Source organism: Aphis gossypii, chromosome 2, assembly GCF_020184175.1.
Source record: "Aphis gossypii isolate Hap1 chromosome 2, ASM2018417v2, whole genome shotgun sequence".
NCBI lineage: Eukaryota > Metazoa > Arthropoda > Insecta > Hemiptera > Aphididae > Aphis > Aphis gossypii.
The window spans coordinates 54,588,501-54,603,059 of record NC_065531.1 but is presented as its reverse complement, the minus strand read 5'-3'; the positions used below and the strand labels follow the sequence as shown (position 1 = coordinate 54,603,059).

At 28.0% G+C, this 14,559-nt stretch overlaps 2 protein-coding genes across 6 annotated transcripts in view; one reads left to right on the top strand and one right to left on the bottom strand.

Moving 5' to 3' along the window:
• The window catches only part of LOC114131605 (LIM/homeobox protein Lhx2-like), a 94,726-nt gene extending 89,533 nt beyond the window's left edge, over positions 1 to 5,193 (top strand). For 3 of the 5 annotated variants that reach the window (XM_050199240.1, XM_050199242.1, XM_050199239.1), the window contains one exon: positions 2,852 to 5,193. In XM_050199240.1, coding sequence (XP_050055197.1) covers positions 2,852 to 3,409 — 558 coding nt within the window. In that variant the 3' untranslated portion in view covers positions 3,410 to 5,193. The remainder of the gene's footprint in view (positions 1 to 2,851) is intronic. The other 2 variants (XM_050199243.1, XM_050199241.1) reach the window with 1 other exon arrangement.
• A 4,246-nt stretch (positions 5,194 to 9,439) lies between these two features.
• LOC114131597 (exosome complex component RRP41) lies at positions 9,440 to 11,213 on the bottom strand. The gene is made up of 4 exons (XM_050201600.1): positions 10,896 to 11,213; positions 10,519 to 10,722; positions 9,855 to 10,064; positions 9,440 to 9,780 (listed from the first exon to the last, which is right to left on the bottom strand). Exons 1-4 carry the CDS (start codon positions 11,055 to 11,057, stop codon positions 9,607 to 9,609), a joined length of 750 nt encoding a protein of 249 aa, XP_050057557.1. The 5' UTR covers positions 11,058 to 11,213; the 3' UTR covers positions 9,440 to 9,606.
• Between the last annotated feature and the right edge of the window lie 3,346 nt (positions 11,214 to 14,559).

Here is a 14,559-nt window from a genome sequence, read left to right as displayed (position 1 = left end):
AATCTCGTCAAATTTTCATTTTTAAAATTTTTAAGTATACTTTAAGACTAAAACTATAAAATATTTTCAAATACAAATTTTTTTAATGTAATTTAAGATGTACTCAATAGTATCATAAAACTTTATCGCGAACGAAACACAACATTTTAACGGTAAATTGTTATCTTATTTATTTTTTATTTTTATTTTGAAAATGTCCATGCGACTTATTTAAAATTCCAAAAAGTAATTAATAAATATAATATAATATAACTAATAAATGTGTATAGTGTATACTATATAATATCAAATACTAATTAATGTCGATAATAGTCTTTCAAAATAGTTTTATAAACAAATTAATATATTATTTAATATAATGCTTACTTATTAATTTATACTTCGATAATTTTTACAAGTTATGAAGTGTTAATAGACTATAATATTAACTACTTAAATTATTTTTAATTAATCACTGTTTCCATACTTTCATACATATTTTCATGGATCTACAATACCCTTATTGCAAAAGTTGAACAACTCAAAACTTATTACTCGTTCGAATTTCAATTTAGATACTAAACATTTTCAAATCAATCATCTATTTAAAAATTTACTAGAAAAAAGGGTGGCTCTCAAATAAAAAATACATTCATTGTTCGCTCAAAATCTAAAATAATATTTTTGAAAATTTGATATTCAAGTACAAACGTCAAAATCAAATGTAATTTATTGGCGTATAAAGAATTTATAACCTAGAGGTTTTTAACCAAACGAAAATATGTTTATCAATATTTTTAAAAATAAAACTAAAAGATGTATCAAAATTTGCAAATGTCTGAGTATGGATCAAAAACATTAAAATATTTTGAAAATTTTATTATGTATAAAAAATTGTATGTAAAAATAAGTTGACAACTTCAAGTATCAAGTTATTCGTTTTTGTTTTCGAGTTACTTAAAAGAAAATAAGATATTGCCCAAAACTCGTTTTTCGTAAAATATCCAGTTTCCCCTTAATTTTATTTTGTTTTTCCTGATTATTTTGAAAAATACTAGGAATTTTTATTTTGACTTCTTAAAAAAACCATCGTGATTCAATATTCTACCATTTCTACCAGATATCAGTAAATCACCGCCATAGTTGAAAATCAAAGCATTTTTTGTTACTATAAATCATCTATATACACACAAAAAAACTCTTCATTGTAAAATCAATACAAAAATCCACTCTCGCCCAGAATCTAAAATATCGGTAACCACTAACCATGCTTGGTAAATCAATGTATATTATTGACATGCACCATAATTCATGAAAACGCGTCCAATGCCTGTATCGGTGGTTATAAATGATAATCGTACACCACCGTCACAATAAAACTACACGATGTATTTAGACTACGACTGTGTTTCAATTTAAAATTTTACGATCCTACATTAATAATTGCGATCGCTAGAGTACTCACAAAACTGACAGGCACATTTATGCGTGTGCAATATAAATGGAACTTTCTGACTCTGGAAATATCATAAAAAATGCATCGTATAACATATAAAACAACAACTTTTTTACCATTATAGTATGTACGACGTACGTATATGCACCCGAATGTGCACATTACTTATCAACATAAAAACGTTTAAATGTAAAGGTTTTTAAAGTATTCCGTAGGGTAAATAAATTCAAAAACTACATGCATCATAGAGGAGCTGTAAGAAATTGTACTCTTGGCTTAGTTACTATATATTCTCGATTGTATCTACTAAATATTAAATTATGAAAAATTATTATTTGTTTTATAATAATTGCGAATTCTGCTAATTGTTATAAGCCACTTAAAACAAAACAGGAGATTGATGGCATAAAAAATATTTAGTAATTTAATTAATTAAATTTTAAATTTCAATTATTAAAAAATTAATAATTAAAATATTCTACTAACAACCTACTCGCGAATTGATTCATTATATAAATTAATTCGTGAATTGGTGTATTGAAGATTAATTATTTTTTACTGATGCAAGGATTATTAGTTTGATATAATATGTAAATAATATTATTATTGATCGCATTACATGTTTTTTTCAAAACTAAAATTATTTTAATATTAAATAATATATTATAACCTATGGTATAGGCTCACTATAAAGATATTCAAATTTATAATATATTTTTCTTTAAAAATAAAAACACGTAAAATAATTCCGTTAAGTAAGACATGCATTATTATTGCGCAATAATAAAATCTTTTCGATTGACGCTATTGTTTGTTGTGAACTGTATTAAAATAGTGGCCTCTAGAGGAAACGACTCAATTTCAGTCCAAACTTGGTTTAAAGACGTCGTCAAAAAGTTTACTTAAGTGTAAGCTAACACGTGAATTATATTACACATTATATGAGTTTCCTATATATATTTATATTATCATAAATTCACAATATATATCTACTACTACTCGATATACTCGTAATTCGCATGCACGTACAACACACACACACACACACACACACACACACACACACACACACACACACACACACACACACACACACACACACACATAAACACAAACACATACACGACAGTACGACACACCATCTAATCGAAAAAATACTAATAATGTCCTCATAAAAAAAAAAAGCTGAACAGTAAAAAAAGGAAATTCTTCACAATTTTGGTGTCACACATACATAGTTGGCCATATACGCGGGGGACAAGGGATCGATCAGTATAAGTTTTCATAATTTATAAGATACATATTATGGGCGATTTTGGATCGATCGATCTATAACATAATATTATACTAATACGACTACAAACTCAAATAATCGTCATATTTTCAACTCCGATTTTCTGTTTTGTCATTTTTAAGCAGCCAGCGGCAAACGAACACGCCCACGCAACAGCAGCAACAGCAGGAGACGTTGTAGGACCGACCGACGAGGTGGACCGGTGCAGAGCCACCTCGGTCGAGCTGCAACAGCAACGGCGACCACTACCACCGTACGACACCGCCGTCATCGGTTACGGCGGCGGCGCAACCGCATCACCAGCATCGGGTCAGCAGCAACAGCAACAGCAGCAGCAGCAACAACAACAACAACAGCAACAGCAACAACAGCAACATCACGTGCAGCAACACCAACACGTGCAGCAACAGCACCACCAGTTCCTGTCCGCAACAGCCGGTGCTACAGTGCTGTCTGCACATCAATCGACAGTCGTCGTGGGAGGCGGAGGAGTCGGCGGTGGAGGAGGAGTCGGAGGCGGCGGACGAGTCGACGACGGATCGAGCGGTTACGGGAGTCCGGACTCCGAGACCGGCATCGAACCGTCCACGGCTTCAGCCGCCGCTGCCGCTGCTGCCGCAAACATCGGTGGTGCTTCAATCATCGCGTCCGCGGCCGCCGCGGCACCGCCGGTACAATAATCGTCACGCCACCGTCACTCCACTGCAGCTGCGGCGAATTCCGACCGCGGTATACACGTACGGACCTCGATAACCGTCTCGGTAACCCCCTACGCCGCGAAACGAGAGACGTTACCGTTCTCAAGTCGTTTGCAGAGTTGCGGAAAAAGTCTGTCTAGAATTATTGTGTGTCGTTCGATCATTCTGCCGCCTGCAGACGATGGCCGTGTGGTTCGGTCGCAAAAATTATTTCGACATCGCATTATGACCCCGCTACGATAATATTACAATGATTATTGTTGCTACCTATGATATAATATTTAGTAATACATAATAATATTATATTGTTTTATGATTATTGTCGATGATTCGTACGCCGTATCGTTCTAGTCTAAAACGATGCCAAATTTACACACACACATATTTATAATATATATATATACTAATATACCTATCGAGTATATTATAATATTATGAATGTTGATTTTTTTTTTTATTTCATTTGATTTTGTTTTTTGTTTTGTTATTATTATTATTATTATTATTATTAATTATTATTGATTATATTATATAGGTATACTAAAATGAGAAAAACAAAATAATATGTAGTTACGACAAATCCGGCACAGCGCGCACACGTGAAAACAATAGGAATTAGGTACGAAATATTATAAAAGTTATTCGCTGGTCACCTTACCGATATAATAAATATATATATATTATATTATATACATCACGGACGGACATACATCCGAGTGAAATAACGCTGTTCATTTCCGAATGTATAATCCGTTAAATCCTGTAAAAACTTTTTTTTAAACAATTTGAATCGTTCTAAAATGACTTTTGTCGTGGTTGGTTTTTCCAACTAAAATATCGTTCACTCTTATTTCGGTTGTCTATATTATAATATATATATCCTACGAATACTTTCCCTCGAATACAATATTTAAAAAAAATCATGCGTTTTGTACATAACATTCGATGGCATAGGTATAAAATGTCGACTGACATTTAAGTTTAATATTATTATAACATCCTAAAAATACGAAACGAAATAATAACCATGTACATTTTCAAATGCTCAAATTATAACAATACGCCCACCGGTAGAGACGGTTTTATTATTTTTCATTGTTATTAAATTTACTAATTTATAATACGCATAATACGAGTATTCGAGCTGTATTTGAGGGATTATTGTTAATGTAAATTATTATTATTTATATTTATTATAAATGGATAAATATCGTGACCCGTTGATGTTTTTTATTTTTATTTTTTTTTTTTGAAATGATTAAATAAGCGTTTATACCATTTCCTAATGAGATTTTTGTGGCAAACCTTCTCTATCCCTGCCTTCTACGAATCGTGTACAGTACCGACTTAGGTAGTATATATACTTATATATACATATATTATTAATAAATATGATTACTATTTTGTGTACAAACGTTTTATTGAACTAGTATGTTTTAGTTGTTTTTTTTTTTTAATTTTTTTATGTATTAAGTTATTACACCTAATTTTTAATTGGTACTTGTTGTTTAGTATACAAAATATTACGGTTTCCTGACAAAAAAACTTTAAATTTCACTACTAAAAAGCGTCCATTTACCTACTAAATGTTATAAAAAAAAAAAAAACAAAAATATATACAATGAGATGTTTTGATTTGTTGATATAATCATACTTAATCAATTCTCTATTGCTGCAGTTTACAGCTTATTAATATTTTAAATGTAACATATCCGTTCAGAAGTTGTATACGATTGTTGGGATAAAATAAAATCTGATCTCAGAAATATTTGTTTTTATTGTACATATAAAATAATATATAATTTGATATACGATAAGTATATTTACTAACTATATCTACCAATTATTGAGTACCTACGAAATAATGCGTTATCATTGACTAATTTAGAAATTGATTATATTGTAATTTTATTATTGTTTCAGTATTATCACGCTAAACTAAAAATCGTGATGTGAATAGAAAAATTTACAATTAATTATTTTTATAGAGCAAACAAAAAAGTTTGAATCTAAACCACCCCGTCTTTTTGACCAAGAATCGGACACAAAAACAAGACATCATAATATTTTCATTTATGATTTTGAAAATCTAATTATTTATCATAGTCTTACTACTCAACAACATTCGAAACAAGGTGTTTTGATTAAAATTATTTTTCAACAAATTGCAAAAATACAAGTACCTATACTGTAATATGAAAAAAACATATTATAATAAAATGTATAGTTTACTCATATTAACTAACTATAAACAATTAATATGTAAAAAAAATTGCATATCTTAATGTAATGCAAACATATTAAAAATACTTATTAAAACTCTCATCTTACCATACTATGTGCGCAAGGTAAGTCATTAAATTAAATTTGAATAAATTACAGTAAAATTTTTTATGGCTTAGATTCATAAATGATTAATTAATAATTGATATTCATACTTTTTATTTATCAAACAAAATACTTCAATTTTATCTATATTAAATTATATGGTTTTAAAACAATATAAAAGACATTGTAAAAGTATTTATGTTTAAATTTAAAATATATTATTAATTTATATTTTCCTATAATTTTATAAATATAAATCAAGTATAACTATTTTATAAAATGCAATAATACCATTATATTACGCAGCTTAATGAATTGGTTATTACTTATTAATTGATTACCCAATAATTATTATTATTGGACAAAGACGCTTTAATAATTAAATACAGTTTAAGTACAAATATTAATTTATTGAATTTTAAGTATTTGGTATAGCAGTTTATGAAAATGAATTCAACACAACAATTTTAGGCGACGAAAATGTTTATATTTTATGAACAATTACTAGAAATTTCTTTCTTTCAGGAATATACCATAAAACTGTAGAAGATAAATAGATTATGGAAAATTGTAATTATAATAGGTACGTACGAGTATACGAGTATACCTTTATTATAATTTCATTATGAAATGAAGTAACTAAAAGTATTATTATAATAGTAGTATAAATATATTATAATACACCATAATACACATTATATTACGTAGTACGGACTAGTAAGTATTAATATAATATACCTAACTACCTGCCTATAATGAAAAATATGATCATAAATTGCATACCCAAAGTGCCGTATAAAATGTATACGGTTTATGGCAAAACGGCAAAAGTATAGTTACTATATTTTAGAAACCCCTAAGTTTCATTGTAATAAGAACGGATGTTGCGCTAAACTAAAATTAATTTTATCTCCTCTCTAGTTTGAATTTTTCAGATTTATTTTACAAATTATAGAATTTCAATTGTAGGCATAGGGTATTATGTTCTTCGAGTTTTGTGTACATAATATTATACAATAAATAACTGTCAACCATTCTACATATAAGTAATAAGTGTAACTACTCAGTGGTGCAACTTCAATATTTAGAGACAGAAGTGATATTTACAATAACTCCCCTCAACCAGCCATGTATAATAGGGAAGTCCCTGGAGGTACATTCACCATATACTAAAATTATTTTGTACATTTTTTCAAAATATTATTGAAGGTTTTATTGTTATTACTATAATATGGTTTTATTGATCAATTTTGAATATTATGTCCTGTGTCTTGCTGTCAGCAGTATAGTTTAAAACGGAACTTTTATTATTTTTAGTAAAATATTAAACTTAACTTTTTCTCTTAAACGCTATAATTATTTCATTTTGAATTACCGAACTTTTTTTTTAACTTAAATATTTTATGATTCTTTTAGGTCTTTGATTGGAGAGATTTTAAAAGTGCTGGGTCATATTTACCTAATAATTAAATTATCGCTAAGAATTTACCTTTGCTTTCTGTTTCGTTATTGTATCTGTGGCTACAAAATGAATATCTTGAATTTCCTAGTATTAATGTTGTTGTTATAATCTTATCTACGCAATATCGTTTCCAATAATTTACTACATTCCTGATTTGATTTTCGTGGTATTTGTTAACTATGTTATGATTTTGAAACGAATTAGTGCCGGATCAGTCTATGCGTTGTATCGGCTGCCGATCACCTTCAAACGAAATTTAAAAACGCGGGAATCGTCGTTAATTTGAAGTTTAGTATAAATAGTAAAGCTAATTTTTGATTTCAACGAAATCTACTTAATATTATTATTTATAAATTTATAATCATCATATTATACCCATGAAAATCAGTCTTGCCAACATGTTGTTCGACGGTTCCGTCTGAAAAGGGCCAAACATGCCATTTTATGAGGTGTTTAGATCTTTTGTATTTTTTAATACTTCGCGATTTATGAACTCAATCATTAAATCTTCGTATCCAATATCCATTATTGATGCGAGGTACTATTGTTACTAAAAAACCAACAAGTTTGGCAATTAAATAGCTCTGATGAATATCAGAATAGCAAAGCCATGATCGTAAAATACGTAATCCAGCTTTTGAAACTGCAGTTAAATGTAAAGCATCATCAAAACAACGTTACAAATAGCGTTTGAAAGGACCACTTGGCCTACAATCAACACAATTAATAGTACATTTTTATCAACATCAGTTAACACTCAAAACTAATTTTGTATAGCTATATTAATATTATTATTTGTTAGTAATTTGATGAAGTGTATATCAGTATAAGCTTATTTTCTTTGAATTTTCGTGTGGTATAATAGTTTTATAATAATATAATATTTTTATTTCCTAAAGTATGATTCGTAGATTCAACTGAGTTTCTAAAATATCTATCTACATTTAGAAATTTGCCGCCTTTTAATTTTTTAATTCCATTATTTTTTTTTTTGAGCTTTTATGGTCTACTTATACGTTTACGAATTTTTAAAAAAATCTTCTCTTGGATAATAAATTTTCTATTAAAATTGAATACAGCTAACCGACTACTTCGAACTTTACAGACTATGGAAGTAAGGAATAAAGATTTAAAACAATATCAAAACCATAATATAATGATGAACAACAGATGTTCGGTCAATAAACCATTAATTGTTAATAAACATAGGCTTGCGCACGGGTAGGGCTGATTGGGCTTTAGCCCCACCTGAGCCTTTTTTTTATACGTGAATGGGTACTTGGTACTTAAGAAAGTATAACAAAATAAATCTAAATCATAGATATTTACATAATTAAAAATATACTGGTTGCTCATCGAGATGTTAAAATTTTAAATCAATATTGATGAATTGTGTAGTTTATTGTGTGAAATAATGAAAAATGATTTATTGATTGTTTACATTTTCCAGTCACCAACAAAAAGGTCACTTTGAAATTTGTATTGGACATTTCTACAATTTTTTCTTAGGTCGCCATGACAGAGGGGGGGGGGGTTAGATTAAATTTAGTCACACCTGACTCAGAAGTCTGCGTACGCCTATGTTAATAAATATATACTAGGAATAAAATCTAACATTCAACGTTAATAGAAGGTACTATTAAAATTATAAAACTTATTGTTTCACTTAAGTATAAAAAATTAATAGTTAAATAGTAAATCAAACATTTTTAAACAAAAAGTATTATATTACTTCGAGCCCCCTGAGCAAATTGGCACGGTTAAGCCCACATCTTCTGATTCCTCTTAATTACTTTACTTTACATGCTGATATTTGTTTTATCTTTTTCAATCTTAATTTAAGGAATACAACCAGGGCCGGTTATATGCGTAAGCACAAACCCACGGCAACAAAATTCAAATATTTATATAGAGACGGCATATATGAAAAAATAATAAAACAAGAGGCAGCCAATTTTGATCTTTGCCTACTTATATAAATTTGCTTGCACCGACCCTAAATACAACAATGAAGATAAATTCCTCATTTATGAATATAATTCATAATTGTTTTTCTCTAACTTCCTATAATAATATAATTTATTACAAATCTGGCGAATTCAGCCAATCCACCATTTTTTATTTAATTATTACATATTTTAAATAATTAGTTATAATTGAGCAAAGCTTATTTAAAAATCTTAAAAGTTAATAACAAAAAAAAAAAAAAAATATTTAACACATTTCACTTTTAACTTTTTTTTATTTTTTTTATTAAAAAGTAATTATTGTCATAAAAAAAAAAACAATTTATTATACACATATTTTTACATGCAATATAAATTATACAAAAATATATAACAATACATCAAGTATTAACATGCAATTTTTACGTCAAAACATTTGTAAGTTAAATATTATACTCCTCAGTTCCCCAATTTAAAGCACCGCCTATCTCTTCATAATGTTTTTTTATAATTTTATTCAAAATCTCATATATATAGCGGCATCCTCGAACAGCTTCTGATAGTACAGGTTCTAAATGATTGATGTGAATTCTTTGTGATGTTTCTAACATGGCAATCTAGGATTTCAATTCATAAAAAATGTTTAATAACAAACCAATAATGCGGTTGATGATAATAGAAATGCGTGTACCTTTCCAGAAATTGGCAATATTGCTACTGTCACACTGGGTCCACCCATAGTCTCTTCTAGATGGCTTATATCCACTAGTGGTGTTTCCCCGTTGGCCAAACTTGATGTACAAGAGATCACAAATTCTTCCATAGCAATCCCAGCATCTATCAAGGCTAATGTAGCTGCATTGACGCATACGCTATAATTTCCACCATCTGACTGTAAAACCTAAGATTAATAAAACTTTTAGAATGTACATAACAATTCACAAACACAATTCATAGTATTTAATATAATTAATAATTGACAGTTGTTATGCAATCTACATGACCACTAAAATTTAATATACTAGAATTGTAAAGAGAAAACTAATTTTACTTCAACAATTTTATCTATCCAATAATTAAGTTATTAATTAACAAAAAAGAAAAGACACAAAAATTACAACAATAAATCTAAAAATGTAATCAATTTAGTATTTTGGTTTAATTTTATAATCAATGAGCATCTTGTATGTAACATATTTATTACTTATTCAATATAATATATCAATATTATGCTTAAACACAAGTCCAAGCCCTAATGGTTTTTTAAGAAATCATTGTTATAATTTTAATACAATACATTGGAGGTCTAGTGTAAATATTAATTAAACTTATAAATTATTAATCTTCACAATTACCTGGACAAAAATATCAATCTGAGATTTAGGATAAAGGTCTGTTTTGATTGCTGTAGCCATAGCTTGTTTGAGATGCAAAGTGAGCTCAGCCGATTTGTTGTCTCTAGGTCGTCGTTTCCTTTCGCTCCTACTGAACGTGGCCATACTATACTGACAGTTGATCACCGCACAATCATTGGGCGCTTTAGACCTATTAGTTCGAATCTAAATACATATTACTGAGTCATTCTCAACAAAAATACTAATTTGGACAACAGAATGTCAATCTTTCTAAGAGTAGACTACAATCATAATTCAAACGCTGATCAACTAGAGTACGGAATTATGAACGACATCTGACGGGCGGATGAAAGCCAGTTACCAATCAAAATACATACCTCGTGCGGGCCGTAGATGGCCGCAACAACCTTCGTGTTGCCCTGTTCTAAGTATGCACTGCCGTCCGGTTGATTGAAAACACCCATCTTGCAACGAATCCTGCGCAATTCGCCGGACCTTCTACCGTCCGTCCTCAGTCCTTGTCTGCTCAAAAGATCCATGATAACTGACGAACGACGATCAGACGATATAAATTATAATTTATAGTGGATACCGCTAAGTTTGGCATAAAACTATGGTCCTTTACTCATTTAACAATACAAATGTTATCACGATACCACTTATCAATACGTATACTTTTAGTCAAAGAACAAGCCGACGCCAACCGATACCGGTAGCACGTGGTTTTAACAAATCGCCGACAATTCCCCCCACCTGCACATTTCTCCCTGCTGTTTTTAGTGTAGTACATATATACATATATTATATTATATCTCTGTAGTATTCTTTGTAGGACCGTAGTAGGACATTTTCCCCCCATTTTTTTTTTTCATAAAATGTATTATAATAAATTATAGATGTATATTTTATAATATTCATTCATCATTGAAGTATTCTAGAAATCAAATTCAACAATTATTAAATTGTTAAATTTCAAAGCCGGTACCTACGGTTTAAAAAAAAAAAATTAAAAATAAATAAATATTAACAAAGGCTAAAAAATGTGTGATTAGAAATAACAAAAACATCAGAGATCAAATTTTTTTACAAAATATATCATTTTATGTCGGATTTTTAGCCATCTTTATTAATTATTATTAAGGCTCGGATTTTAAAACATAGATATGCTTCTTTTCTTTATAAATGAGTTAGATATCTATTTTTTATACATAAATTCGTTTTACGTCATTCTGATTCCAAATAAACCAATATATTTTGCTTTTTTTGCTTTTTTGTTGCTTTTTTTCAATTCTTCCAGCTGTGAATTTTTTACCTATATGTTTATTATGTTATTGTATTATTGTAATAAAAAAATAATTTGTAAGAAATGTAAAAACCCAGAATTTGGTTATTGAATTATTATTTTCGTTATCGGCTTGTTTATTAAATAATATATTATGTACCCATAGATTATCGATCTACATTATATATAGCCTGCAGTACTTGTACGGCTATTCGGTTAGTATGTCTGTAACATCGATATCGACCATTTCAAAATTTAAAATTTAGTATTTTAGTGTTATAATTTGTAACTTCTTATGGGTAGTAGGTATATAGTTTTTACTCTCTTGCATATATGACAACTATCTATGACTTATGAGTCACATAATATTAATCTTGAAAAAAATCGACAAGGTAAAAAATCGTTAATGTAAAAAACATCAAATGCAATTTACTTTAAAATTACAAATATTAATTAAAGTATTATAGGTATAGGTATATTATAAGTCAATTATTAAGTTAAATAGGTAAAGTAAATAATAATAATAATAAAAATAAATCATAGATATTAAAAAATTGTTAAATCTTTAATCTCATTCCCCATTTAAATACTCTGCACATAATATTTTGAGTTTATTCTGTAATTTGGCATATTATATTTTTTTTTTATTTTTTTTTTTCGCAATATACCCAGTGATTTTTGCGCTTATTTTGATGTCGTCATTTGCTTCCTCCAATCGAATTTGTATTAATAATAGCCATGAGGAGGGATGACAATATAGCCCACTAATATTGAGTACCAACTAACCACCCCTTCGTTAGGTTATTGGTCCGATCACTATCATAGTATCATTTAATGTAACATTATGAACAATTCAAATATGAGGTGGAAATAATGATGGACAATTCCATAAGCGTATAGAATTGTTTTGTGTCGAATTAATTTGTCTAATTATTTTATTTATTTGCAAATTTGTATACGTGTATACGAATCATATATTCGTATAAATTATAAAATTCAAATTGTGAATACATTTGTGATATAGACTTAATTTTTTTAAAGATAACAATGATAAGAATATAAGATTAAAAAAATGGTAAAATGTTAAAAACTTTAATAAATAACTTTAGAATATACTAAGTGTAAAAAAACTGATAGCTCGTTATCTGCAGGTATATATGAGCGTATAAATTTTAAATTTCTATAGTAAAAATGTATGTAGGTATTTGTTTGTTAAGAAAAATTTAAAAATGGGCAAAATTTGTGAAAATTTGCGAAAAAAGGATACAAACTTAAACTGTTGTAGAAGTTGAATCATAGGTGAAGAAAAAATTTCAAAATTAACATAAACGAACTGTTTAGTTACAAAAATTAACTTAGTTAGATTAATTTTTATGATTTTCTAAGTGAAGTGCTATACTGCTATAAAATGATTTAAGAGGTAAAAAAACCTGTGTAACGCGGATAGGTATCTATACATATATTTTATAATGATTGTATTAATGTTTAATAATATGAACTATTTAGTCACAATATTTTAATAATTAATTGCTTATATAGTAGTCAACAGATCACAAAGACTATCAAAAAATAAAAGTTACATTCTAACATATTATTTTTTATTAATTTATACATGTCAATTTAATTATGTCGACTGAACTTTTTAATGTTTGTATATTGTCTATAGAGATTTGAAATTATCAAAGTAATTTTAATTTATAATTAATCAAGTGTTAGCACCACGGACTATGGTCTAAGGTTAGTTCGTGATTATAGCTATAGCTTCACAATTAATTATGCCAAACTGCAAAGTTCAAAGATTTTAAAGATATTTTTATGCTCATACTCGTTGTAGCATTATATCATTTGTATGCAATTAATTAATTTGTTTCCATACATTGTCTGATACCTACTCAGATATGATATTTAAATATATTGTACTATATACGTACCTTATATTATGTATATTATGGATTAACTATTGTTTAAGGGTTTAATAATAATGATAGATATCAAATTTATAACTTGTAATTATTAATTTTTATTAAATATTACCAACATTTGAACATTATACATTTTTAATAATAATAATGACAATATACCTTTTTTTAAAAAACTGTATTTAGGTAACAAATAACAATATTAATTATAAATATTAAATTATTAAATATTAAAATTAATAAGATACTGAGGCAAAAATGCTGCCATCTTTTAAAATTGTACCAAATGGATCTTTATCTTTAAGATTGATACTTCAAGACATTTATTTCGCAATTTAAGATTCTAAACAATATTCAGATTATAAATTTACGTTATTATTATTGTCCCATATAGCAGAACCAAATATTCATATAATATGCGCGAGTCCTCGATTCGCGTTCCACGAATTATATCTATAATTAACTTGATTAATATCACCGTAGTTGCAAATTACTCATTAGAAACAAGTTCTTCAGTTGCTAGAAAAAAATGTAGTTAAATAATATTACTAGGATAGTTTTTGATAATTATTATACGCGAATAGACTAGTGATGATCATGATAGGTAACAAAATATAAAAATAGATATTATATCGATTATAAGCTGAACTCCGGTATTGAGTTTATTCGTTTCTATTTCAAGTATTATGTATTTTTAAATAATAAAATTTAAATTAATACATGTTTAATGCACAAGTAATCCTTTCAAAATTATAATCTAGAGAATATTATTTTATTTTAGACATCGATTTAAACATAAAACATTATACCATATAAATGGTTTATCTTATTTTATAATAA